Genomic DNA, 25,578 nt, shown 5'->3' with positions numbered 1-25,578 from the left:
TACCAATGATCAAAAGCGACAACAGCTTTTTTTTTTTTTTTTTTTTAACCAGGGCTTCACTTTGGGGAAAGCTGGTGAGATCCTCACCACAAGGCTTCGGTTAATGGCTTTTAAAGCAATGCTAAGACAGGTAGGTGTGTGCACTGGAGAATGCCTTCTGCTCAGATTTCTTAAATTCACAGCCTCTTTCTGTCGTTTGGGTGTGTGTAGTTCATGACCATGCCCACCTACCCCATCCATGCTTTCTTGCAGGGACTGGGCAGGGCCCTACCAGTTGTCCTGGTCTTTCAATATCCAAAGACTTTTCAGGAATTTCATGGGAGTGCGCTTAATTTAGGTAGCTTTTTGAGCTTATTTTGTAACTATCTCTATCCATATGGATACTGTCATTTTTAAGGACCTGTATCTCTTCTCTGGATTCTATGCAGGCCCAAGCTAGGCATCTGAGACCCCAAGATATCTTGAAACAAAGGAGAAGGTGGTTAGTAGGATTCATGTGCCACAACTGACTGTGCTAACTATACATTTTCCCAAATGTTGGTAACTGAGTTTCGGTTTTGTCTTACTTGAGCTCTGTTTTCATATTAATTCACGTGTTGATTCACTCAGTCATTACCAACTATGGGCCCCCGTGCTGTTAGCCGGGACTGTAAAATGCATTATGTGCCCTCTTGAGAAGTCCACAGTCTAGTGCAGGACATATGGGGAAATGTGCTTATATGAATTCTCTGTTTTTATAGAGGAGGCTTAAGAGAGAGGGCCAGAATATTATCCATGCTCACGGATTATATCCATGCTCACAAAAAAGCCCATAGCAGGTATCCTATTTAGAGCAGGTCTGAGTTGAGAAACGTTTTTTGCAGTATCTTTTCAGTGTTGCTATGCGGGGAAGATGATTTGCTGTGAAACTCACATGCTATGGATGAGTGTAGGCTGCGGTTAAAATCTTATCTAACATACACTTTTTCAGTTCTTGGTTAAAGAAACCAAAAGAAACAAAACACGGTGAGGAAGCAGGGCTGATTTTCTCTTGCTTAGGAGTTACAGGAGCTGTGTTGAACACCACTCCATCCCGTCTATGCAGTGCATCACCTCAGCAGGGAGGAGGTGTCTGCAGTGCATGGGGTAAGGATGGGGTGGTGAAATATGCCCACCTGTGCCCACCCCCTCAGGTGCAGCTGACGGGGAACACAGCTGCAGCTAGAGCAAGCCCTACCCCACTCCAAGCCCCCAGATCAGCTGTGGTCTCCTGGCCACAGCAGGGCAGCCTGGAGCAGGGGTCCTAATGGACCCCAAGGGTGCGTGTTCCTGTCAGGGACCGCAGCTCCGCACTGCATGTCCACTCTCCCCTGACTCCGGGGCCACATTAGGTATGGGTATTTCCAGCATTGAAGGTTTTGGAGGTTTCATCTACTTTTCTTGGCTCATTTTAATTTGGAACTAATTTAAAGGTGTGCTTTGTGCCACAGGACATGAGCTGGTTTGATGATCATAAAAACAGTACCGGTGCCCTTTCTACAAGACTTGCAACTGATGCCTCCCAGGTCCAAGGAGTATGTAGACTGCATTCTACTCTTTTTCTTTAATGTGGTTTTGAATAAAAATATGGCACAGCTGCATCGGTGATGCAGCTGGAAATAACAGAAAACTCAAACCTAAACAATAAAGAGGAAAGTTGGACTTCAGGGTTGATTGATCCATTGACTCAAAACCGTCATGAAGGACACGTGAGCCCTCTGTGTGTATGTGTGTGTAGTTCTGTGTGTGCGTGTGCCCTCTGTGTTGTATGTTCTGTGTGTGTGTGCCCTCTGTATGTGTGTGGTTTTGTGTGTGGCTCTGTGTGTGTGACTCTGAGTGGCTTTCAGTCCTCCAAGATGGCTTTATCCTAACGCTCCTTTCCTCGTGGTGGTAAGATGGTTAACAGTGACAAACAGGAGGGTCCAGTGAGAGAGCGCCCACCTGCACCTCAACCACCAAACAACCACCTTCCCTTAAATCTAATTAAGGCTAATTTGGGTTATCTGCCCAACCCTTAGCGATAACTGTCTCTGGGGACGACCGCATCTCCTTGGCGTAGGTCCCTACCCTTGGAGCTGAGGGCTTTTTCTTTGAAGCTTCCTGCTCCTACACAATGCAGAAGCAGTGGGAGAGCCACCTGCCACGTCCCGAACACCAGCCCTCCTTTTCTGAGCCTACACACAGTAATTCATCTCGATGTATGCTTTCTGGTGGGTAGTCTGTTAGGACACGTACACTTCATAACAGATGGTTTCTTGAGGTATATAAATTCCCCTCTTACACATTTGCAGCAAAGGGTTCTCCAAATGACCAGAGTACGCTGGGGTTTTCTCTCTAAATGTTGCTTTTGTGCAAGAGTGCCTATGCCTCACATCCTATCCCCAGGGCAGAGCAGCTGATGGCCTGGTTCTGTAAGGCTGAATCCAGGTGGGAAGGACAGGAATGAGAATTGAGGGACATGAGCAAAAAAAAAGAACTGCAGAACCTCATGAGTTAGGCACAGGTGTTGTGGGTTTATTGCAATGAAAGGGGGCAAATGTAAGCCAGACCCACAACCCTCTCCTCATTCTGAACTGGAAGCCTGCGGGATTTGCAGCTTAAATCACAGCTCCCTCTTTTCTTTTGCTCTTCCAGGCCACAGGGACCAGACTGGCTTTAATCGCACAGAATGCAGCTAACCTTGGAACTGGTATCATCATATCGTTTATCTACGGTTGGCAATTGACCCTTTTGCTATTATCAGTTGTTCCAATTATTGCTTTATCAGGAATCGTTGAAATGAAAATGTTGGCCGGAAATGCCAAAAGAGATAAAAAAGAACTGGAAACTGCTGGAAAGGTGGGTCAAATAAGGCTTCAGTTAGTGTAAGTATTGTTTTTAGACATGTATTGCTTTATCAGGAATCGTTGAAATGAAAATGTTGGCCGGAAATGCCAAAAGAGATAAAAACTGGAAACTGCCGGAAAGGTGGGTCAAATAAGGCTTCAGTTAGTTTAAGTATTGTTTTTAGACATGTATTTTATTTGAGTTATTCCAACATGCATGTTTTGATAATTAAATGTGCTTGACACAAGTGAATAACTGTCAACACTGCATGAGATAGTTTATCTATAATAATGCCTATAATCTGACAATGGGATCATTAATATAAGGGTCTTAGCCTGTAGAAAAGCACTTTATGTGTGGTTCTTATAAAGAATTTCTGAATATCTGAAGTCTGTTTTGCCTTTTACTTCATAACCTGATACCATTGTTGAAATAAATGTCACCCCTATTTTACACAGGAGGAGTCCTTAGGGCAGAGAGCATAAGCGAATTGTTTAAGTTAGTAATTTGCTGGTTGCATAGGGGAGCAGTCTTTTCTTCTTGGCTGTGATTTCTATAATTAAGGTGGGTAGCCACCAGATGGCAGTAATGCTTTGATTTGTGCTTCCAACTATCCTGGCAATTGGGCAAATATTTACTTCGGCCCTTGCTATGTACCAATTACTGTGTTTATGCACCAACTCATCACATTCTTAGAGTAATTCTATGAAGCAAGCACTAACGTTATCCCGATTTTATAAATGAGGAACTTGAGAAACTAGATAAAGGCGTTGGCTGGGATTCAAGTTCTGGTCTAATTTCAAAGCCCTTTAGTATGTGGTCCCTATGTATTGAAATGTATCTAAATCTACATCTAAACATTTTACTCACATGTATATGCTTTTAAATATTTAAATATAGATTATAGCCAGGAATATTTTTATTTATGTCAGTATTATCCTCTGTTGAAACATGAGGAGGGGAAACAGATAATAAGTAGAAATTGTGATCTAGTTTCTACAGCACCACACTTTACACAGCCCTTTCAACCATGTTACTGCGACTGGCTTTCACTCTGGTTATGCGAGGGGGGTAAATAGTATGGCCATGTTACAGGGAAGAAAGTATTCAGAGGGTCAGTGACTTGTTCCAGATGTATGTCACCTAAGGTATGAGATTAAAATTCCATGCAAGCATGTTTGCACTAACCCACTAATGTCCAAGGAAACCATTTCTGTTTGTCTCTTAACCCACATCGGCTGTAGCTCAGTGTCAGGTTGACATCACCCCTGGGTCTCCTTCAGAATGCTTCATTCTTGTCTTCAGCCCACATCCTCTCCTGGAGCCAGTAAGGACATTTTATAGTTCTGAGACTTGAGAAGCCCTGGGTGTTGCTTGAAAGATTCTCTTGAAGTGCTTGAAGATTCTCTTGGCTGCTGGCTGTGTATATTTTAAGGCATCACCTCCTGGGCTTGTGTTTGGCACAACTAACTGCTGAACAAAACTCTGTAGTTTTTATTTCCCTTTTCCCCGAACCCTGTTTCTTCCATGTTTCAGAAGGGAAAATTGTCAGTAGATAGAATGAAGGTCAAATTTTCTTAGACTAGTTACATGAAAGAAAACATCTCGAATCTAGTTAAGATAATAGTTTTCACTCTATTGAAAATGACTAGGAACACTGAAAGGTATCAGGAGGAGGGCAGTTAGAAATGACCTTATGGCAAATGAAAGATAACCTCTTGGATTATTAGTCTCCGTCTTGGTAGTCACTGTGTATGATACAGGAGAAGATCCCCAACTTCTCTGGTCCTCACTTTATACTTTAATGAACTGAGAAATTTGATCCAATAATGTCCCTTCTTTCTTCCAGCTAATACTCTCATTCTAGGAACCAGAGAATAACCTGGAGTGGCCAGTCTGAAATTATTTTTAATAACCACTTAAACCTAATAAGGTTTTTTTTTATATATATATATAGTGTGAGTGGGGCACCTGGGGGGCTTTGTCGGTTGAGCATCAGACTCTTGATTTCTATGCAGGTAATGATTTCGTGGTTGTGGGATTGAGCCCTGTGTCAGGCTCCGCACTAAACATAGAGCCTGCTTAAGACTCTCTCTCCCTCTCCCTCTCCATCTGCCCCTAGCTCTCTCTCTCAAAAAAAACAAAAAACAAAAACAAAAAACAAAAACAAAACAAAACAGCTATGTGTGTGTGTGTGTGTGTATATTTATAATGTCAGAAACTAGAAATTTTAGATGTTGTTAACAATGAGTCATAATTCAATTTTGTTTACTTAGTTAACACAGAATGAGGGTTAGAAAAAAGGTCCTGGAACACCCCCGCTCCCCACCCCCATCACAGTTTTTTGGTTGTGGGTTGTTTTTGGGGTTTTTTCCCCCACAAAAATAAAAGCTCTTACTAACCTTGGTATAGATTAATCATGGTTAAGTACATCAGGATTTGGGATCCATTTCCATTTTCATTTTTCGAAAAGGGCTTGGTAATGAGGATGTTGACTCTTTGGCTGGTAAAGAGGTGGGGAGAGGCTGCATTTAATCCTCCTGACAAGGGCCCTGCCTAATGACTGAAATTATAACCCCGCTGAACCAAGCCTAGCCCATGACCAGAAAATCAAGAGGTGATGTGAAGTCTTTAACAACTAGCTTCTCCTTGTGTAAATTACAAAGCAGGGCAAGCAGTAAGCATAACGGGTTACGAATGCAGACGCGGAATTCTTGCCTACTTTTCAACTCTGGAGCCTCAGCAAGTTAGTAACTTCTCTGTGCCTCAGTTCCCACATCTACAAAAACAGGAAAATACTGATCTCACAGGGTTGGTGTGAAGCTAACTGGGAGCCTGTCAGTTAAGTGAAGGAATACCTGGCACATAGCAAAAGCTCACAAAGCAAGTATTCTCTAGTCTGGCTATCATTACCATTAGATTTTTCATTTCTTTTTTTTTTTTTTTTTTTTTTTTTTTGTGACCTGTGATTTTATTTTATTTTATTTTTTTAATGTTTATTTATTTTTTAATATATGAAATTTACTGTCAAATTGGTTTCCATACAACACCCAGTGCTCATCCCAAAAGGTGCCCTCCTCAATACCCATCACCTACCCTACCCTCCCTCCCACCCCCCATCAACCCTCAGTTTGTTCTCCATTTTTAACAGTCTCTTATGCTTTGGCTCTCTCTCACTCTAACCTCTTTTTTTTTTTTTTCCTTCCCCTCCCCCATGGGTTTCTGTTACCTTTCTCAGGATCCACATAAGAGTGAAACCATATGGTATCTGTCTTTCTCTGTATGGCTTATTTCACTTAGCATCACACTCTCCAGTTCCCTCCACGTTGCTACAAAAGGCCATATTTCATTCTTTCTCATTGCCACGTAGTACTCCATTGTGTATATAAACCACAATTTCTTTATCCATTCATCAGTTGATGGACATTTAGGTTCTTTCCATAATTTGGCTATTGTTGAGAGTGCTGCTATAAACATTGGGGTACAAGTGCCCCTATGCATCAGTATTCCTGTATCCCTTGGATAAATTCCTAGCAGTGCTATTGCTGGGTCATAGGGTAGGTCTATTTTTAATTTTCTGAGGAACCTCCACACTGCTTTCCAGAGCGGCTGCACCAATTTGCATTCCCACCAACAGTGCAAGAGGGTTCCCTTTTCTCCACATCCTCTCCAGCATCTGTAGTCTCCTGATTTCTTCATTTTGGCCACTCTGACTGGCATGAGGTGATATCTGAGTGTGGTTTTGATTTGTATTTCCCTGATAAGGAGCGACGTTGAACATCTTTTCATGTGCCTGTTGGCCATCCGATGTCTTCTTTAGAGAAGTGTCTATTCATGTTTTCTGCCCATTTCTTCACTGGGTTATTTGTTTTTTGGGTGTGGAGTTTGGTGAGCTCTTTATAGATTTTGGATACTAGCCCTTTGTCCAATATGTCATTTGCAAAGATCTTTTCCCATTCTGTTGGTTGCCTTTTAGTTTTCTTGGTTGTTTCCTTTGCTGTGCAGAAGCTTTTTATCTTCATAAGGTCCCAGTAATTCACTTTTGCTTTTAATTCCCTTGCCTTTGGGGACGTGTTGAGTAAGAGATTGCTACGGCTGAGGTCAGAGAGGTCTTTTCCTGCTTTCTCCTCTAAGGTTTTGATGGTTTCCTGTCTCACATTCAGGTCCTTTATCCATTTTGAGTTTATTTTTGTGAATGGTGTGAGAAAGTGGTCTAGTTTCAACCTTCTGCATGTTGCTGTCCAGTTCTCCCAGCACCATTTGTTAAAGAGACTGTCTTTTTTCCATTGGATGTTCTTTCCTGCTTTGTCAAAGATGAGTTGGCCATACGTTTGTGGGTCAGTTCTGTGGTTTCTATTCTATTCCATTGGTCTATGTGTCTGTTTTTGTGCCAATACCATGCTGTCTTGATGGTTACAGCTTTGTAGTAGAGGCTAAAGTCTGGGATTGTGATGCCTCCTGCTTTGGTCTTCTTCTTCAAAAGTACTTTGGATATTCGGGGCCTTTTGTGGTTCCATATGAATTTTAGGATGGCTTGTTCTAGTTTCGAGAAGAATGCTGGTGCAATTTTGATTGGGATTGCATTGAATGTGTAGATAGCTTTGGGTAGTATTGACATTTTGACAATATTTATTCTTCCAATCCATGAGCACGGAATGTACTTCCATTTCTTTATATCTTCTTCAATTTCCTTCATAAGCTTTCTATAGTTTTCAGCATACAGATCTTTTACATCTTGGGTTAGATTTATTCCTAGGTATTTTTATGCTTCTTGGTGCAATTGTGAATGGGATCAGTTTCTTTATTTGTCTTTCTGTTGCTTCATTGTTAGTGTATAAGAATGCAACTGATTTCTGTACATTGATTTTGTATCCTGCAACTTTGCTGAATTCATGTATCAGTTCTAGCAGACTTTTGGTGGAGTCTATCGGATTTTCCATGTATAATATCATGTCATCTGCAAAAAGCGAAAGCTTGACTTCATCTTTGCCAATTTTGATGCCTTTGATTTCCTTTTGTTGTCTGATTGCTGAAGCTAGAACTTCCAGCACTATGTTAAACAACAGCGGTGAGAGTGGGCATCCCTGTCGTGTTCCTGATCTCAGGGAAAAAACTCTCAGTTTTTCCCCGTTGAGGATGATGTTAGCTGTGGGCTTTTCATAAATGGCTTTTATGATCTTTAAGTATGTTCCTTCTATCCCGACTTTCTCAAGGGTTTTTATTAAGAAAGGGTGCTGGATTTTGTCAAAGGCCTTTTCTGCATCGATTGACAGGATCATATAGTTCTTTTCTTTTTTTTTTGTTAATGTGATGTATCACATTGATCGATTTGCGAATGTTGAACCAGCCATGCATCCCAGGAATAAATCCCACTTGATCATGGTGAATAATTCTTTTTATATGCCATTGAATTCGATTTGCTAGTATCTTATTGAGAATTTTTGCATCCATATTCATCAGGGATATTGGCCTGTAGTTCTCTTTTTTTGCTGGGCCTCTGTCTGGTTTAGGAATCAAAGTAATACTGGCTTCATAGAATGAGTCTGGAAGTTTTCCTTCCCTTTCTATTTCTTGGAATAGCTTGAGAAGGATAGGTATTATCTCTGCTTTAAACGTCTGGTAGAACTCCCCTGGGAAGCCATCTGGTCCTGGACTCTTATTTGTTGGGAGATTTTTGATAACCGATTCAATTTCTTCACTGGTTATGGGTCTGTTCAAGCTTTCTATTTCCTCCTGATTGAGTTTTGGAAGAGTGTGGGTGTTTAGAAATTTGTCCATTTCTTCCAGGTTGTCCAATTTGTTGGCATATAATTTTTCATAGTATTCCCTGATAATTGCTTGTATCTCTGAGGGATTGGTTGTAATAATTCCATTTTCATTCATGATTTTATCTATTTGGGTCATCTCCCTTTTCTTTTTGAGAAGCCTGGCTAGAGGTTTGTCAATTTTGTTAATTTTTTCAAAAAACCAACTCTTGGTTTTGTTGATCTGCTCTACAGTTTTTTTAGATTCTATATTGTTTATTTCTGCTCTGATCTTTATTATTTCTCTTCTTCTGCTGGGTTTAGGCTGCCTTTGCTGTTCTGCTTCTATTTCCTTTAGGTGTGCTGTTAGATTTTGTATTTGGGATTTTTCTTGTTTCTTGAGATAAGCCTGGATTGCAATGTATTTTCCTCTCAGGACTGCCTTCGCTGCATCCCAAAGCGTTTGGATTGTTGTATTTTCATTTTCGTTTGTTTCCATATATTTTTTAATTTCTTCTCTAATTGCCTGGTTGACCCACTCATTGGTTAGTAGGGTGTTCTTTAACCTCCATGCTTTTGGAGGTTTTCCAGACTTTTTCCTGTGGTTGATTTCAAGCTTCATAGCATTGTGGTCTGAAAGTATGCATGGTATAATTTCAATTCTTGTAAACTTATGAAGGGCTGTTTTGTGACCCAGTATATGATCTATCTTGGAGAATGTTCCATGTGCACTCGAGAAGAAAGTATATTCTGTTGCTTTGGGATGCCGAGTTCTAAATATATGTGTCAAGTCCATCTGATCCAATGTATCATTCAGGGCCCTTGTTTCTTTATTGACCGTGTGTCTAGATGATCTATCCATTTCTGTAAGTGGGGTGTTAAAGTCCCCTGCAATGACCACATTCTTATCAATAAGGTTGCTTATGTTTATGAGTAATTGTTTTATATATTTGGGGGCTCCGGTATTCGGCGCATAGACATTTATAACTGTTAGCTCTTCCTGATGGATAGACCCTGTGATTATTATATAATGCCCTTCTTCATCTCTTGTTACAGCCTTTAATTTAAACTCTAGTTTGTCGGATATAAGAATGGCTACTCCAGCTTTCTTTTGGCTTCCAGTAGCATGATAAATAGTTCTCCATCCCCTCACTCTCAATCTAAAGGTGTCCTCAGATCTAAAATGAGTCTCTTGTAGACAGCAAATAGATGGGTCTTGTTTTTTTATCCATTCTGATACCCTCTGTCTTTTGGTTGGCGCATTTAATCCATTTACATTCAGTGTTATTATAGAAAGATACAGGTTTAGAGTCATTGTGACGTCTGTATGTTTTATGCTTGTAGTGATGTCTCTGGTACTTTGTCTCACAGGGTCCCCCTTAGGATCTCTTGTAGGGCTGGTTTAGTGGTGACAAATTCCTTCAGTTTTTGTTTGTTTGGGAAGACCTTTATCTCTCCTTCTATTCTAAATGACAGACTTGCTGGATAAAGGATTCTCGGCTGCATATTTTTTCTGTTTAGCACACTGAAGATCTCCTGCCAATCCTTTCTGGCCTGCCAAGTTTCAAAAGAGAGATCGGTCACGAGTCTTATAGGTCTCCCTTTATATGTGAGGGCACGTTTATCCCTTGCTGCTTTCAGAATTTTCTCTTTATCCTTGTATTTTGCCAGTTTCACTGTGATATGTCGTGCAGAAGATCGATTCAAGTTACATCTGAAGGGAGTTCTCTGTGCCTCTTGGATTTCAACACCTTTTTCCTTCCCCAGTTCAGGGAAGTTCTCAGCTATTATTTCTTCAAGTACCCCTTCAGCACCTTTCCCTCTCTCTTCCTCCTCTGGGATACCAATTATGCGTATATTATTTCTTTTTAGTGTATCACTTAGTTCTCTAATTTTCCCCTCATACTTCTGGATTTTTTTATCTCTCTTTCTTTCAGCTTCCTCTTTCTCCATAACTTTATCTTCTAGTTCACCTATTCTCTCCTCTGCCTCTTGAATCCGAGCCGTTGTCGTTTCCATTTTGTTTTGCATTTCGTTTAAAGCGCTTTTCAGCTCCTCGTGACTGTTCCTTAGTCCCTTGATCTCTGTGGCAAGAGATTCTCTGCTGTCCTCTATACTGTTTTCAAGCCCAGCAATTAATTTTATGACTATTATTCTAAATTCACTTTCTGTTATATTATTTAAATCCTTTTTGATCAGTTCATTAGCTGTTGTTATTTCCTGGAGATTCTTCTGAGGGGAACTCTTCCGTTTGGTCATTTTGGATAGTCCCTGGAGTGGTGAGGCCCTGCAGGGCACTTCCCCTGTGCTGTGGTGTATAACTGGAGTTGGTGGGCGGGGCCGCAGTCCGCCCTGATGTCTGCCCCCAGCCCACTGCTGGGGCCACAGTCAGACTGGTGTGTGCCCTCTCTTCCCCTCTCCTAGGGGTGAGATTCACTGTGGGGTGGCGTCGCCCGTCTGGGCTACTTGCACACTGCCAGGCTTGTGGTCCTGGGGATCTGGCTGGGGTGGGTAGGCAAGGTGCACGGGGGCAGGAGGGGCAGGCTTAGCTCGCTTCTCCTTAGGTGATCCACTTCAGGAGGGGCCCTGTGGCAGCGGGAGGGAGTCAGACCCACTGCCAGAGGGGTGGCTCCGCAGAAGCACAGCGTTGGGTGTTTGCGCGGAGCGAGCAAGTTCCCTGGCAGGTACTGGTTCCCTTTGGGATTTTGGCTGGGGGATGGGCGAGGGAGATGGCGCTGGCGAGCGCCTTTTTTCCCCGCCAAACTGAGCTCTGTCGTCCGGGGGCTCAGCAACTCTCCCTCCCTTTGTCCTCCAGCTTTCCAGCTTTCTGAGCAGAGCTGTTAACTTATGACCTCCCAGACGCTAAGTCGCGCTTGCTGTCGGAACACACTCCGTCCGGCCCCTCCGCTTTTGCAAGCCAGACTTGGGGGCTCTGCTTGGCTGGCAGGCTGCCCCTCCACCCCAGCTCCCTCCCAACAGTCCGTGGAGCGCGCACCGCCTCGCCGCCCTTCCTACCCTCTTCCGTGGGCCTCTCGTCTGCGCTTGGCTCCGGAGACTCCGTTCTGCTAATCCTCTGGCGGTTTTCTGGGTTATTTAGGCAGGTGTAGGTGGAATCTAAGTGATCAGCAGGACGCGCGGTGAGCCCAGCGTCCTCCTACGCCGCCATCTTCCCTCCCCTCTAGATTTTTCATTTCTAATTAAAGATAAAAGGTCATTCAGCCTAAAATATCGAATATCTTGCCTTCATCTGGTTGCAGAGAACTGATGTAAAAATCTTAAATCTGATCAAACAAAAACATAAACTTTTATGCTCTTTGTGTTAATAGTTTAGATGAGCCGCCTATGGAACTATGCTTTATTTATTTGTTTTTAAATGTTTCTTTGTTTTTGAGAGAGAGAGAGCAGGAGGAGGAGGGGCAGACAGAGAGGGAGACAGAGGATCTGAAGCAGGCTCTGCACTGACAGCAGAGAGCCCAATAGAGGACTCAGACTCAGGAACCGTGAGATTGTAACCTGAGTCCAGGTCAGACCCTTAGACCTTTAATGGGCTAAGCCACCCAGGTGTCCCTGGAACTATGCTTTAAACTAAGTCACAGACCATTAACATTAGTCAAGGGTGGTTTGGCTATAAAAGTCAAAAAACTGCTTTGACTGGCTTGGGTAGAAAGGTTTTGAGATAAAGACACAGGGAAGTGCAGGGAATACAGATGGATTATATTACTATAAAATCACCACCAGGTGCTCTGTTAGAGCCACAAGCTCCATGGTGTCTGAGTCTCTTTACACCTTTGTTCCCTTCCTCCCCTGCTGAATATTCAGACCAGCTTCCTCCATATACCCAGTGTGGCTCCCCACATGGAGACCTTCATCTCTGAATCCACAGGACATCCTGGGTCAAGCAGTGGCCTCCAAGTCTAGTAAACCTATCCATCTGGTGTCTGTCCCTAGTTTAAGCAGGGACTTAAGGCAGAGTTACGTTGTTTACAATCAGGATCTTCGTTCCAGTTGTGAGTGACCAGTTTCTCTAGGGATATGTGCATGGAGGAAATGACCGGCCCCTTCAGTGGGCCCTTATAAATTCCGTAGCGTAATGCTAGGACCCTCTCTTTTAGGGCCCTACCTTGTAAAGAAAGCAAAGCCACAAAAGGCTGTGACTAAAACCAGTCAAGTAACTGACTGCTGGCAGGGCTACAAATAAAAACCGGTTTCTGGTGTCGAGACCAGTATGTTTGCTCTAAGGTTGTCAGTCTCCCTGGACATCTGAAGACTTGCCCACCAAGTCTTACAAGATTTGCTTTTAAGATGTCCAGTTTTGTCACAGAGTTCATCTTGAAGAACACATTATGCCATTGCTGTCAAAATGAAGAAATTAAAAACCTGTTAACAAAATGTTGAGGATTCTTTTGACAGAGCCCTAAAGTGTATATTTTTCATTATCCAAAAATGAAAGCCCCACTTCTCATCAAGATCTGTTCTACGTTACAGATTGCAACGGAAGCAATAGAAAATATTAGGACAGTAGTGTCCTTAACCCAGGAAAGAAAATTTGAGTCGATGTACGTTGAAAAATTGTATGGAGCTTACAGGTAATGAGCATATGTGATTGTTGCTAAGAAACTACTGCTTTCCTGAGGTTTAATTATTCCCAAAAGATAATAAAAATTGTGCTCAAACAACAATAGAACTGGAAGGATGATATTTTCTCAGTATCTCACTGAAAATAAGTAGCTTTTTGATTGCGCTATAGGATTGGATTTTTACATCTCTTATAGAAAAAATAGGTGTGTTCTCCAAGACCTAAAAGACACAGAGGTCTGTGCAAACAAATGTTCCTTTGTGTAGGCAACTCAGACACCCAGTGTGGGCGTTTAAGGATAAATATTATTTCAGGGAATTCCTCAAACTTTTATTTTCTTGGAACTGTGTAGACTGAACTAAAGATGAGACTTACTTGGTTAGACTATTCCATTTGTTCTCTGGATGAGGACCAGACCCGACCTACTCTGAAAACACACGTCTCCTGCCTCACTAGTTCTTACTCGAGCAGTTTAAGAAACTCAGTTGCACTATTTGCCACTGGTTTCCAGCCAGGCAAGGCCTAGTTTTATAAATGAATATATTTTAAAACTAACAAAAATGAAAACAACTTACAGTACAACTTTGTAGACGAGAACAATAGTTCGAACACTTATAAATTTGAAATGGGAGAATTGAAATTCTCATTCTATCTCCTTAGTTATGTACACTTCATGAAGTAATTTTTCTCTCCATTTGATGCTTGACATATACGTATATGTGCCATTACCTAAGACTTCTGGTTAATTTGAATTGCAAGGGAATTAAGGAAGAATTCATTTTCAATTTGATTATAATTTAAAGATTGAATAGAATTGTAAATTGTTGAGTAATTTTACATATTGACCGTGCTCACAGGATATAAGTTAAAATATCCAAATCAGTAATATTTTGAATTTTCCCGTCTTTCCAAATGCCTTCCTATTTTAATCTAGGAGAAAATAAATGACTGTTCTTTTGGAGGATTTAGAATACTGAAGTATATATAATAAAGTAGCTATACTGATAAAGGATAGCATGTGGTCTAATTAGAAATGGTGTGAAACACATTGTATTGGGGCTGGTGGGATCTAGCTCAGGGAGGAGCTTCTGATGGGTGTCCGCATAAACCTCAGTGACCCTACTTGTCTGAATCTGACATGTGAATTTTGACGTACGAGGCTATACCTTGTCCTTATTAGAAGGCAAGATAGTAATGAAGAAATTGCATTGAGACCATTCAAACTTTAGTCCTAACTTTGACATCCTACACATTTTTGATAAGTCGTATTTATATCATAGGGGCTGAATATCTGATTGACTAGATACCAACATTTAATAATATCAGCACCTCTCATTTGAACAACCAATAATGAGATGCTTTGCTAGACATTTATATTGTTTAATCCTCAAAAGAATTCTGCATCATGCTGTTTATTCCCATTATACACATTGGAAAACGTGATGATAGAGAGATTGTCACTCACTCAAACTAATAAAACTGGAGTCAGAATATAAGCCCAGCCTTAGAAGCTGTTGCTCTTTCTATGACAAAGTGCTAAGAGAGGCCAAAGAGAAGGTTATGAATATACTAACTTGCCTTTCAGGAATTCTGTGCAGAAGGCACACGTCTATGGTATTACTTTTAGTATTTCACAAGCATTTATGTATTTTTCCTACGCCGGTTGTTTTCGATTTGGTGCGTATCTCATCGTGAACGGACACATGCGCTTCAGAGATGTTATTCTGTAAGTAAACTTAAAAATAGATTATTCTATACAAAGGTTTTAGAGAAAGGTTTTAGTAGGTCTATGTAAAGTTTGGGAATAGAAAAAAAAACACGTGCTCTAAAATGAGGTCAGAGAGTTGAATCTGCCACAGAAATCTGATCTTGATAATTCTCCAAGTACAATTTAAACATCCGAGTTGAACTAAAATGAACCAAGCTCCTAAAAGTGATCATATACCAGAATTGTAGTAGTACACAGAACTCCAGTCAAGAGGAGAGCAAGGTTTCTTATTGTGGAGTGTAGGCAGAAATAAATTGTAATGAGAAAATCGCTGGTTACCATGGACTCAAAACAGAGGGTTAAATACTTGCTGTTGATCTGCAACCAAAGATGGCGTGGATAATGGGATGGGAATGCTTAACTGAAATCTGGCAGAGCCTTGTTCCCCTGACTAGGCCTGGGATGACCTTGCCAGCATCGCCTCGTAGCCTCTCCTTTTTTCTCGGTTTCCAAGGCTAACCAGTGGTCTTCCTAACGGATGCATTCCTCTTTTCAAAATATGCTAAATACATTCAATTAGGTTGCATTCTTGTTTTGCCAAAGGGAAGCCATTCTTTTTAAGATCACTGGGCGTATTTCTGCTCTAATGGGTTGATTTTAAAGTAGGAGTGAGCAGCCTTTTTTTTTGAACAGGGTCAAGACAAGGAAAGCGGTTTCATCCAAAATTAAAATAACTATGAAAAAAGGTATATATAATGTTCATAGCTTTCAGGATCCCAGCAGGAAACAGATGCTCCTTCAAAGCGGTAACTAAGAGTTTGCTAAAGGGTCTGTTTATAAAGGTGTGAGAAGAGTTAAGGTAAGCAGTACCCAGGAAAGCTGTGAACACCCAGCAGTTTGCAGCTAGGAACCAACCACTGAGAGCCTCAGCCTAAAGGGCCAGAGGAGGGGAAGATTCTCAGAACCCCGCATAGGGGGGCGTCTGTGGTCCCTGATGGAGGGACACCAACAACACAAGAATCTAACCAGACAGAAGGCAATGAAACAATACCCTGGCCTCCCACTCCTCCAGCCCTCCCTTCCCCTGCTGTTGCCTTTCATGGCCAAACCCCATCAGAAGCCAGAGTACAAGAAAAACCTTTTGATGCCATCCATGAAGGTCAGCTTCTCAGGCAGGAAGTGAGATGGTAGAAGATGGGGCGTGGGGGTGAGGTGGAGAGCAGAAAGTGGTTGGAGAGGCACAAATGGCAATATCCAGCTCTGGGAATTACAACTTAGAGTACTTTTATTTTCTAGAAGAGCATCACTGAGAAAATTGGCCCTGCTTTTTTGTTTCTACTGATGAGGGAATATGAGTCAGGCTAGCCCAAGCTAGCAACCCCCTCCCCCCCCCCCCCCCCAGTCCCCAGGTGGGATCTCTGTGATACTCCTTGGACACTCCTGGCTACCCAAGAACAAAGGAAAGGGTTTAAGTGCTTGCCATGGTAATGTGGGAAACTAAAGCAAATGAAAAATTAAATTCCCTTACGGCCCTCAGCCCATTGACAAGTCCTTGAAACTGGCAGAGTGACCTCCCTCCAGGAGCTGAGCTGCTTAGATTATGACACTTTGTTAGGGGCAAAAGAGAACCTTAGCTTATTATCCCAACCTCAAGGATCCTGTAATTCTACTTCGTTTATCTCAGTTGCCGCAGGATATATGCTGGCAATCATACTCCAAGCTTATGCCCCCCCTCCCCCCCCCCCCAGTATACATTTGAAGGGTCTCATGGCTGGGGTTTTATTAAATGGTAAAAAATGGCATTTTCTTAGCAACAGCTAGCCCTTCAAGGTCCTGGAAACCTTGCTTCCAAAATTCCTTAGAGACTTACTCTCTCCCTGACCCCTTCCCAACCTGAGGGTATATAATGATTTACCCGTCAAGACCCCATACTATACAGCTCTTCCCCCTGCATGGGTCGTGTCCCCATGCTTTATTAAAATCACCTTTTTGTACCAAAGACATCTTCAAGAATTCTTTCTTGGTCGTTGGCTCTGGACCAGCCCACCATCCCCCCAAAACTTCATCACTACCATTAATAAATTCAATTCTGGATAATTGGAAGACAACTTTTTAATCTTCAATGCTAAAGCTAATTTATAGGCTATATCAGAAAGCTAGGCAGCAACATGCTGGTTCATTACTATTTTAAGATTTAGTTTTTGGTAACCAAACTTACCCAGTATTTAAGGGAAAGCCTTATTACACCCACCATTCCTGCCCCCCGGTGTACTTAAAACCTATTTTGATACCTTAGATTTAGAAGTTTGGGACATGAAAGTTTTTAAAAAATTTTTTAAGTATTGCTAGATAAAAATTTTCCTCCCCTCCCCTTTTTCTAGGGAAGCTCTGATGTCAGAAGTAAATAGTTTTGTGGAGATACAGATCTCAGAATCTTTAGCCTTTCCTAAAAGATACTATAATGTATTATCATTCTTCAAAGAGAAGATCATTGGAAAATAGAACTTTAGGGCAGTTGTTTTTCTGAGGGTAGTGAAAATAGTTAGCTGAATTGTAAGAGAAAACCTAGTTCTAGTAAAAGAACTTATTTTCCCTAACAAAATTTCTTTAACTACAGTGATTAATACTGTTTGGGAGCCTAGAAGAAACTACCAACTGGAAGTCAGGGCCAGCAATTCAATAGGAAACATTCTTTCTTGTTGGAGGCTGATCACACCTGCCCCCAACACCCCCCCCCCCCCCCCCCCACCCTCCCAACCCCCCCCCCCCCCAGCACTCTATCTGTACTTCATTCCGTTCCCTCAGGTCTAAAAAGGGTATAACTAGTCACTAAAAGTACTTGAGGTCACAGTCAGATTCAGTTATAAGCCACTTCCTGAAAAAGAAAAACCGTGGCAAGTTACATCAATTTTTGCTTCTCCTCTAGATGTCCTTTGTTAGTGGAACTTCATGGAAATGTGTGTAGTGGTCTTGTGGTGGGGTCAGGGGGAGGCAGGGATCAGTGAAGGGGTACCCAAGGGAGTAAAGAAAATCAATACTAGTAAGCAGTATGTCTTTGGACTTCGAAATATCACAGAGCTAATTACAGAAACTAAGGTTTTCATTCCTCTCCTTCCTTCTAGGGTTTTTACAGCGATTGTGTTTGGTGCGGTAGCTCTAGGACACGCTAGCTCCTTTGCTCCGGACTATGCAAAATCCAAGCTGTCTGCAGCCCACTTATTCATGCTGCTTGAAAGGCAACCTCTGATTGACAGCTACAGTAAAGAGGGCCTGAGGCCTGTGAGTTCTCCGTTGCCTGATGAATGCTTGCTTAATTTTTACGAAAGGCTTGATGTCTGCTAGATTATAACTGCAGGATACGTTTGTAATGATTCTATCAGCCTGTTTTAGCTTACTCTGGGATATTTACAGGGCTAATATTTGGCCTGCATCCTTAACAGTTTAACAGTTCGTAAGAGGTTTCAAGGATTCTGAAATAGAGTACACTGGAAGTAAAGAAAGAGGAGCCTGGGCTCAGTGAGTGGAGCATGCGGCTCTTGATCTTGAGGTGGTGAGTTCAAGCCCCATGTTGGGCATAGAGCTTACTTAAAAAAATTTTTTTTTGATTTTGAAAACCTAAAACCTCCTGTATTGAACGAAAAGTCATAATAATGAAGTTTTAAAAAAATTAAAATACTCCAGATATACAAGAACTGAGTAATTCCCATGAAAACTGTTAGTTATTTCTGCATGAAGGTCTATGCATGTAATTCTATGGGTAAATGCAAATAGCAATTGTGCTGGGGTGCCTGGCTGGCTCAGTGGATACAGCATACAACTCTTTATCTCAGGATTGTGAGTTCAGGCCCCATGTTGGGTAGAGAGATAACTTAAAAAATAGAATCTTTAAAAAATATTAAAAATAGCAATTGGGCTTTAATCACATTTTGTAATGACAGTGTTAAATTGGTAAGAGGGCTCCTTCATTCACATTAAGAGTAATGATGCTATACTGTCTCCAAAGTTAATTCAAATTTAGATCTGAATGTTCTTTGTAGGAGATGAGCTGCCGTACATTATAATGCACAAGCAGCAGTGTGGGGAAAGAAATGAGGAGTTAGACAGTTTTTCTGGGACTTTATCATGGATGTCACCTGCTGAGAAAATGGCCGTGCCCCACGAATGAGATAAAGAGGTGGCCAGGGGGTACCCTGGGTGGCTCAGTTAAGTGTCTTGATTCTTGATTTCAGCTCAGGTCATGATCTCAGTGTTCACGAGTTTCAGCCCCACATTGGGCTCTCTTGCTGTCAGTGTAAAACCCTCTTGGGAGTCTCTGTCCCCACCCCTCTCTCTGCCCCTCCTTCTCTCTCTCTCTCACAAAAAGTAAAAAACAAAAAAAACAAAACAAAACAAAAAGGCAGCCAGGGTTGGAGGTCAGGGCTGTCCACCAACACCTCAGTGAGACACTGCACTGAACGCCCAAACCTTTGAGCCTTTGGCCACTGGCTTGGCTCTAGCCTCAGAATCCTCATCTGGGAAAGCTAAATAGTTATCTAAACGAACCAGAAATTGAGTTTAGAGAACAAGTCTTTCTAATGTGACTCTAACTTTTACCCCATTCTCCTATCTTCATTTTATGTAACAACAACTTGCTTTCAGTAATAACCAGTGCCAACACTTAGACTGAATATGAATTTTATGTCTTTCTACTTTATCTTTGCTAAAGTTGCTGTGAAAGACTTGTAATAATTATCAGACCAATTATAATAGCAACATTAAACTTTGGTGTTGTTTTGTTTTGTTTTTAGGATAAGTTGGAAGGAAATGTGACATTTAATAAAGTCCTGTTCAACTATCCCACTCGACCAGATACCCCAGTGCTTCGGGGGCTGAGCCTGGAGGTGAAAAAGGGCCAGACGCTGGCCCTGGTGGGCAGCAGTGGCTGCGGGAAGAGCACGGTGGTCCAGCTCCTTGAGCGGTTCTACGACCCAATGGCCGGAACAGTGGTGAGCACACTTTCTTAAGTTTGTAACCTGATTTAGGGCTTTACTTCAAGTGGCCGATAAACCAGTATTCTTGTAATGGAAAAAAATGGGGCAAATAAAGGCCTATAATCCTATTTGGTGTGATGACCACATTCTATAAACCTCAAACTGGCACCCCTAGACGAGTAGATCGAACAATAGGGCAACAATAGCTTGACTACACTGTGTAGGTATGCTGTATTAATACTCTGGTGGGAATATCTTTATTTATGGAGAGGTCAAGACTAAATGTACTTGTTTCTATTCCTTCACCCAGAAGGTTACTGCATTCTCAGCTAATCTATCACAAGACTCCTCTAGAAGCACTGCGCCTCCTGCTTAAAAAAAATCACCACCACCAAAACCATATTCCCAAAGACAATGTCCTTTGAACTTGTTTTACGTAGTATTGAACTCTTGTCCTTAGTGACATCAGAAAGAGAAATGGGAGAAATTTAAGGCTGGTAGTTCTCAGGGAAAGAGTGGTAGAGGTAGGACAGGAGATACCCAACTTTGGGAATCTGGGGCCACATACTTACCAGCTTTTTTAACTGGTCCACCCAGAAGAGGGGAGTAAAGTCAAGTTGAAAGGTTGGAGTCATTCCAGGAACAGCAGATATGAGTAGGACACCTAATTGCAGACTTCTAGAGGCAGAAGGAACACTGGCCTGGAGGAGGGCAGATAAGGACGAAGAGGAATTTGGAAAGACAAGGCCAAATAAGCTACCATTTTGCTGGTGAGATACAAGAAAGGATGGCCTAGTCACCATAAAAATCATTTTGTTGGCCTCCAACAATGTGAGCACTTAGAGGCTGGGAGTCTTGTTACTTCACAAACTGATGATGCCCACATGCAACAATGCTCCAAATGGTAAATCTATTAGTTTATGATTTGGGTTTTTTTTCTCTTTTTAAGCCCGTCTTATAGTTTGTGGACTTTGGTTTTCAGCTCCTAGATGGTCAAGAGGCAAAGAAACTTAACATCCAGTGGCTCAGAGCCCACCTTGGAATTGTGTCCCAGGAGCCAGTCCTGTTTGACTGCAGCATTGCTGAGAATATCGCCTACGGAGACAACAGCCGGGTGGTGTCACAGGATGAAATTGTGAACGCAGCCAAAGCAGCCAACATCCATCCTTTCATCGAGACCTTACCCCGCGTAAGTTAATGCGTCACTTCTTAGGATGAAATCACAGTCAACTGCAAACGGTTTTCATCCTCCAAGCAGTACACAAAGTTACACACCAACAAAATCTTAGAGGAGAATTTCTCTCTTTGGTAGCACTGGGACCTTGGACAACACACTGAACTGCATACGGTGTTTCCTTACTGGCAGATGAGAATATTAGTCATCATGTCTAGATCTTATAAAGGCAGTGAGAGGCAAATGAGGTGACATTAGCTGTAAACACCGTCTCTCAGGTTGCAAACTGGTGGCTGTGGGCTGCATTCAGATTGCAGTCCTGTTTGATTTATCCCTTATGGTACTTATATTTTTAATGATTTTTGGGGGTAAACATGGACACGTGGTTGTAAGGAACAGAGATTTTACGTACCCTTTACCTAGCTGCCTCCAGTGCCATCTTGCCAAACTGTAATACAGTATCACAACCAGGATATTCACTGATAGAATGTGCTCATCTTAGATCCTCTAGTTTTAGTCGTCATTTGCTTCTGTTTAGTTCTCTGCACTGTTAATGCACGTGCAGATGCCGCCCCAGCATCCCTCATGTTGCCCCGTTACAGTCAGGCACCTCTCCCTTTTATCCTCACTCCACCCAACCTTTGGCCAACCACTAAGTTTTCCATTTCTCTAATTTTCTATTCTAAGAATGCTATATAAGCATGCATAGACTATTAAGATGAGCTTTTTCCACGCAGCATAATCCCCTCAAGTTCTTGTTCTCTATAGTTCATGCCTTTTTCTCTCTTTAGTGCCATGCCGTCCTGATTAGTAGGACGAGTAAGATTGCATGGTACGGATGTACCAGCTCGTTGAGCCATTCACCTGTTGAAGCCTATCTAGGTTGTGTCTAGGTTTTGGCTATTAAAATCTCCTAAGTATTACTGTACAGGTTTTAGTGCGAACTGGAGTTTTTATATCTCAGATACATGCCCACAAGTGCAGTTGCTGGACCACACGGTAATTGTGTTCGGTTTTCTAACAAACTGCTTAACTGTTTTCCAGAGTGTACCATCTTGTGTTCCTACCGGCAGGTGTGAATTACAGCTTCTCTGCATCTTTGCCAGCATTTGCTGTTGTAATTCTGATAGAGGTGTAGTAATAACTCATTGTGGTGGATTTCCTAATGAGAAATGTTGAACATCTTTTTACATACTTACTTGGCAATACAGACTGTATTTCCTTTTTGGTGAAATAACCTGTTTTTTTACTTATTTTCTAATTTGAAAAAGTTGAGTTCTGACAGATACTTACATATTTTAGTTATTAGTCCTTTGTCAAATACATAGTTTGCAAATATTTTGAGCCAGTCGATAGCTTATTTTTTTATCCTTTAACAGGGTCATATGCAGAGCCAAGTGTTTAATTTTGATAAGGTCCAGTTAACACTTTTTCTTTATACACATTGTGCACTTGGTATCAAACAGGGCTATTTCCCTAGCCCCAGGTCTTGAAGAATTTCTCCTTTTTTTTTAAGTTTTATATTTTCGTATAAAGTTTTTAATGTTTCAATTTATTCATTTGGAGAGGGCATTATTCTCTTATTTGCATGGTCCCCAACTCTCCCTTGTTAGCTTATTGTAGCTACTGTGTCTGTAGCCAAAGTGCATTTAAGTCACTATGGATTTAAAAATGAGGAAAAGTTCAGTGCAACAATTTTCTTCAGTAATTGTTGTAAAGGTGAGTTGTCCTGCAAAGATTATTTGAATGTCAAAAGTGATGGCAGGGATCATTAATCTTGTGTCTCAGCTAGCATCTCAGGTTCCACTGAATTAAGCTGAAATAAATCTCGACTATTTTTACCTTTTCTCTTCTGCTGTAACTAACAATCAGTCATACACTGTCAAACCCTCCATGTTGGTTAACCTTACTCAGCCTTAACACCTAGTCATGGACCCTCGTATAGAATTTGATTAGCAGAAAAGCTAAAGCTTCAGCTCTTTACTGACATTGGACTTGAGGAAATTCACATTACTGCCTAAGCCCTACAGTACTTTTTTGGCCCTTTATTCCTTCTGCTTTTTTTCCCCCCAGCCTAGAATGTTCTTTCTCAAGATGCAGCTTTCCAACTTCTTTCCTTCATGCACAAAGGTTTCTTTCCTTCATGTATCTCTTCTTTGTTCTCCTGCTTTCTCTCCATAGTTGCTATTTGCTGCTTCTGATCTTTCATACCATGTTGAATATATTACTCATTTGGCACCTATTTGACCTTAAATAGAGGGCTGTATAGGTGGCTGATCTCTTCACATAAATTCCTTCAGGGTAACAACAAAAAAAGCTGCCTCCATTTTTATATTTCTCACAGTTGTTGGTATAACAGGTATTCCATAAATATTTAAGTGAATGAATGAGTTGAAAAGAGAATACACTAGGTTCCATATGAATATTTAACCTTAAAGGTAAAACTCAAATATTTATATTTAACCTTTAAAGACTGCAAAGACATCAGATCAGTTGGCATTATGAGAATGGTAGGAACTCAAGAATTTATTGCTCAAATTTCTGTTGCAGAACACTGGTGAGAACTAAAGAACTTTCTTCTAGTTTGATCGTGATTAAGTGGGGGGAAAAAATTAAATGGATCACCAAGTAGCTGTTATGTAAACTTTTGTTTCCAAATATTTTTTTCCTGTTAAGTAGAACTGTCAAATGTTGCAAAGTACAAGTTTATTCAGTATACCATTAATCATTTTGGGGGGTTAGGACTTGATTAACTTTACTAATGGTTAACTTGCAGAAATATGAAACAAGAGTGGGAGATAAGGGAACTCAGCTCTCAGGAGGTCAAAAACAGAGGATTGCTATCGCCCGAGCCCTTATCAGACAACCTCAAATCCTACTGCTGGACGAAGCTACATCAGCTCTGGATACTGAAAGTGAAAAGGTGTGGCCTCTGCCCTGATGTTCCATTTACTTTGTACAATAGTTTTTGTGCGCTATCAACTACGAAAAAAAGTAAACAAATTTTTCCCAAATTTTGTAAAATTATCTTATTTCCTAAACCAAAAATATTCAAAAGAAAACGGCATACATCACATTTTTAGCACAATAATAAAATAGAAATAAAGGGGGACTAATAAGATAATGAAAAACTAGAAAATAATAAAAGGGAACTAGTAAGTAAGAGAACTGGACAGAAAACTTAGATACCTGATTTAGTGAGAATCGGTTTTTATTATAATTAAAAAGAAAATACTTTTTAAATGCCATTTATGTAAATTTACATGCATTAAAACCAAAGACTCAAAGATTCAGAGATGAGAATATAAAAAGTAAAATATTCTTCTGTGATGGTCAAAGTTTAAGGTTTCTGTTCTGATTGATCATTAGATTGTGCAAGAAGCCCTGGACAAAGCCAGAGAAGGCCGCACCTGCATCGTGATCGCTCACCGCCTGTCCACCATCCAGAATGCAGACCTAATAGTGGTGTTTCAGAATGGCAAGGTCAAGGAGCATGGCACACATCAACAGCTGCTGGCTCAGAAAGGCATCTACTTTTCCATGGTCAGTGTCCAGGCTGGGACACAGAACTTATGAACTCTTGTTACGTCTTAAAAATAAATTCAAATTATAGCTTTCTCTGATTTAAACTAGAAATTGTTTTTTTACAAATAATCATATAATTCAGATGTATCTCATTCCATAAGTTTTAGAACATCTGATTTGCTGCTGATACTATAGCATTGCAAATTCAGGAGTTACAAGTGACACCTGTCTTGATGAGGTATAAAAATGGCAGCCTAGCTGTTATCAGAAACATACAGAGAAAAGACAAGTTCAAATAAAATAAAGCTATAGAGCTAACAGCACAGACACAGGGAAACTTCTTACTGTCCTGAATAGCTGGGCAGATGACAGGATAGACTGGAAAAATTTCCAAAGAAAAAGGAAAAATATATTCATTGTTCCACTGCCTACTGTCTACCTTGGTGAGTTTCTAAACTATTCTTTTGGATTTGTTTTTCCAAAACAATGGATTCCCAACTTTATCATCAAAGTCCAAGAGAAAATGAGATTCTTACACAAGCTAACTTCACAGGCACACATCTGTTCCTGTAAAATAAAAAATTGAACATTAATTAAAATTTTAACTCCATAAAAATTGCAGTTATCTCAAGGGTAATTTCAAACATTGGAAACAACAAAATGCTAGGTTCTCTATTACTTTTTATCACTAATCCTAATTTTCCCAGAATATGTTGAGATAGGGAAAAGAAATCTAGGCAACCTTTGTAACCATACGAAAAGGTTTTTCCTTAATTTTCCATTTGTTTATAATTTACTGAGGCACTATCCATTCTCACCTCTGTCACAGGCTCTTTAGGTAAATAAACTGCCCCAGCTCCGTTCCTCTATCTGTAACAAACCAGATCTTACCAAAGATTTTTTTCACATGGAACCATGTGGGTAGTGGACTAAATTTCAGATTAACCAAGAGAAGAATAGGGCAAGGGGTTCATTACCCAAGTGGTGACTCAAAAGCCTTGAAAATTTTACTACTACCAGTCGGATTGAGACCCAGA

General features: G+C 41.0%; 1 protein-coding gene across 2 annotated transcripts in view; it reads left to right on the top strand.

The window, feature by feature from the left end:
* The window catches only part of ABCB1 (ATP binding cassette subfamily B member 1), a 208,364-nt gene extending 183,687 nt beyond the window's left edge, over positions 1-24,677 (top strand). The window contains exons 18-27 of one of the 2 annotated variants that reach the window (XM_015535129.2): positions 53-130; positions 1,470-1,553; positions 2,653-2,856; positions 13,074-13,174; positions 14,750-14,890; positions 17,995-18,151; positions 19,660-19,857; positions 20,825-21,031; positions 23,793-23,939; positions 24,386-24,677. In XM_015535129.2, coding sequence (XP_015390615.2) covers positions 53-130; positions 1,470-1,553; positions 2,653-2,856; positions 13,074-13,174; positions 14,750-14,890; positions 17,995-18,151; positions 19,660-19,857; positions 20,825-21,031; positions 23,793-23,939; positions 24,386-24,592 — 1,524 coding nt within the window. In that variant the 3' untranslated portion in view covers positions 24,593-24,677. The remainder of the gene's footprint in view (positions 1-52; positions 131-1,469; positions 1,554-2,652; positions 2,857-13,073; positions 13,175-14,749; positions 14,891-17,994; positions 18,152-19,659; positions 19,858-20,824; positions 21,032-23,792; positions 23,940-24,385) is intronic. The other variant, XM_042965581.1, reaches the window with a different exon arrangement.
* The last annotated feature ends 901 nt before the right edge of the window (positions 24,678-25,578 follow it).

This window comes from Panthera tigris, chromosome A2 (assembly GCF_018350195.1).
Source record: "Panthera tigris isolate Pti1 chromosome A2, P.tigris_Pti1_mat1.1, whole genome shotgun sequence".
NCBI lineage: Eukaryota > Metazoa > Chordata > Mammalia > Carnivora > Felidae > Panthera > Panthera tigris.
The sequence above is the reverse complement of the archived record's forward strand: the minus strand, read 5'-3'. Positions and strand labels throughout refer to the sequence as shown.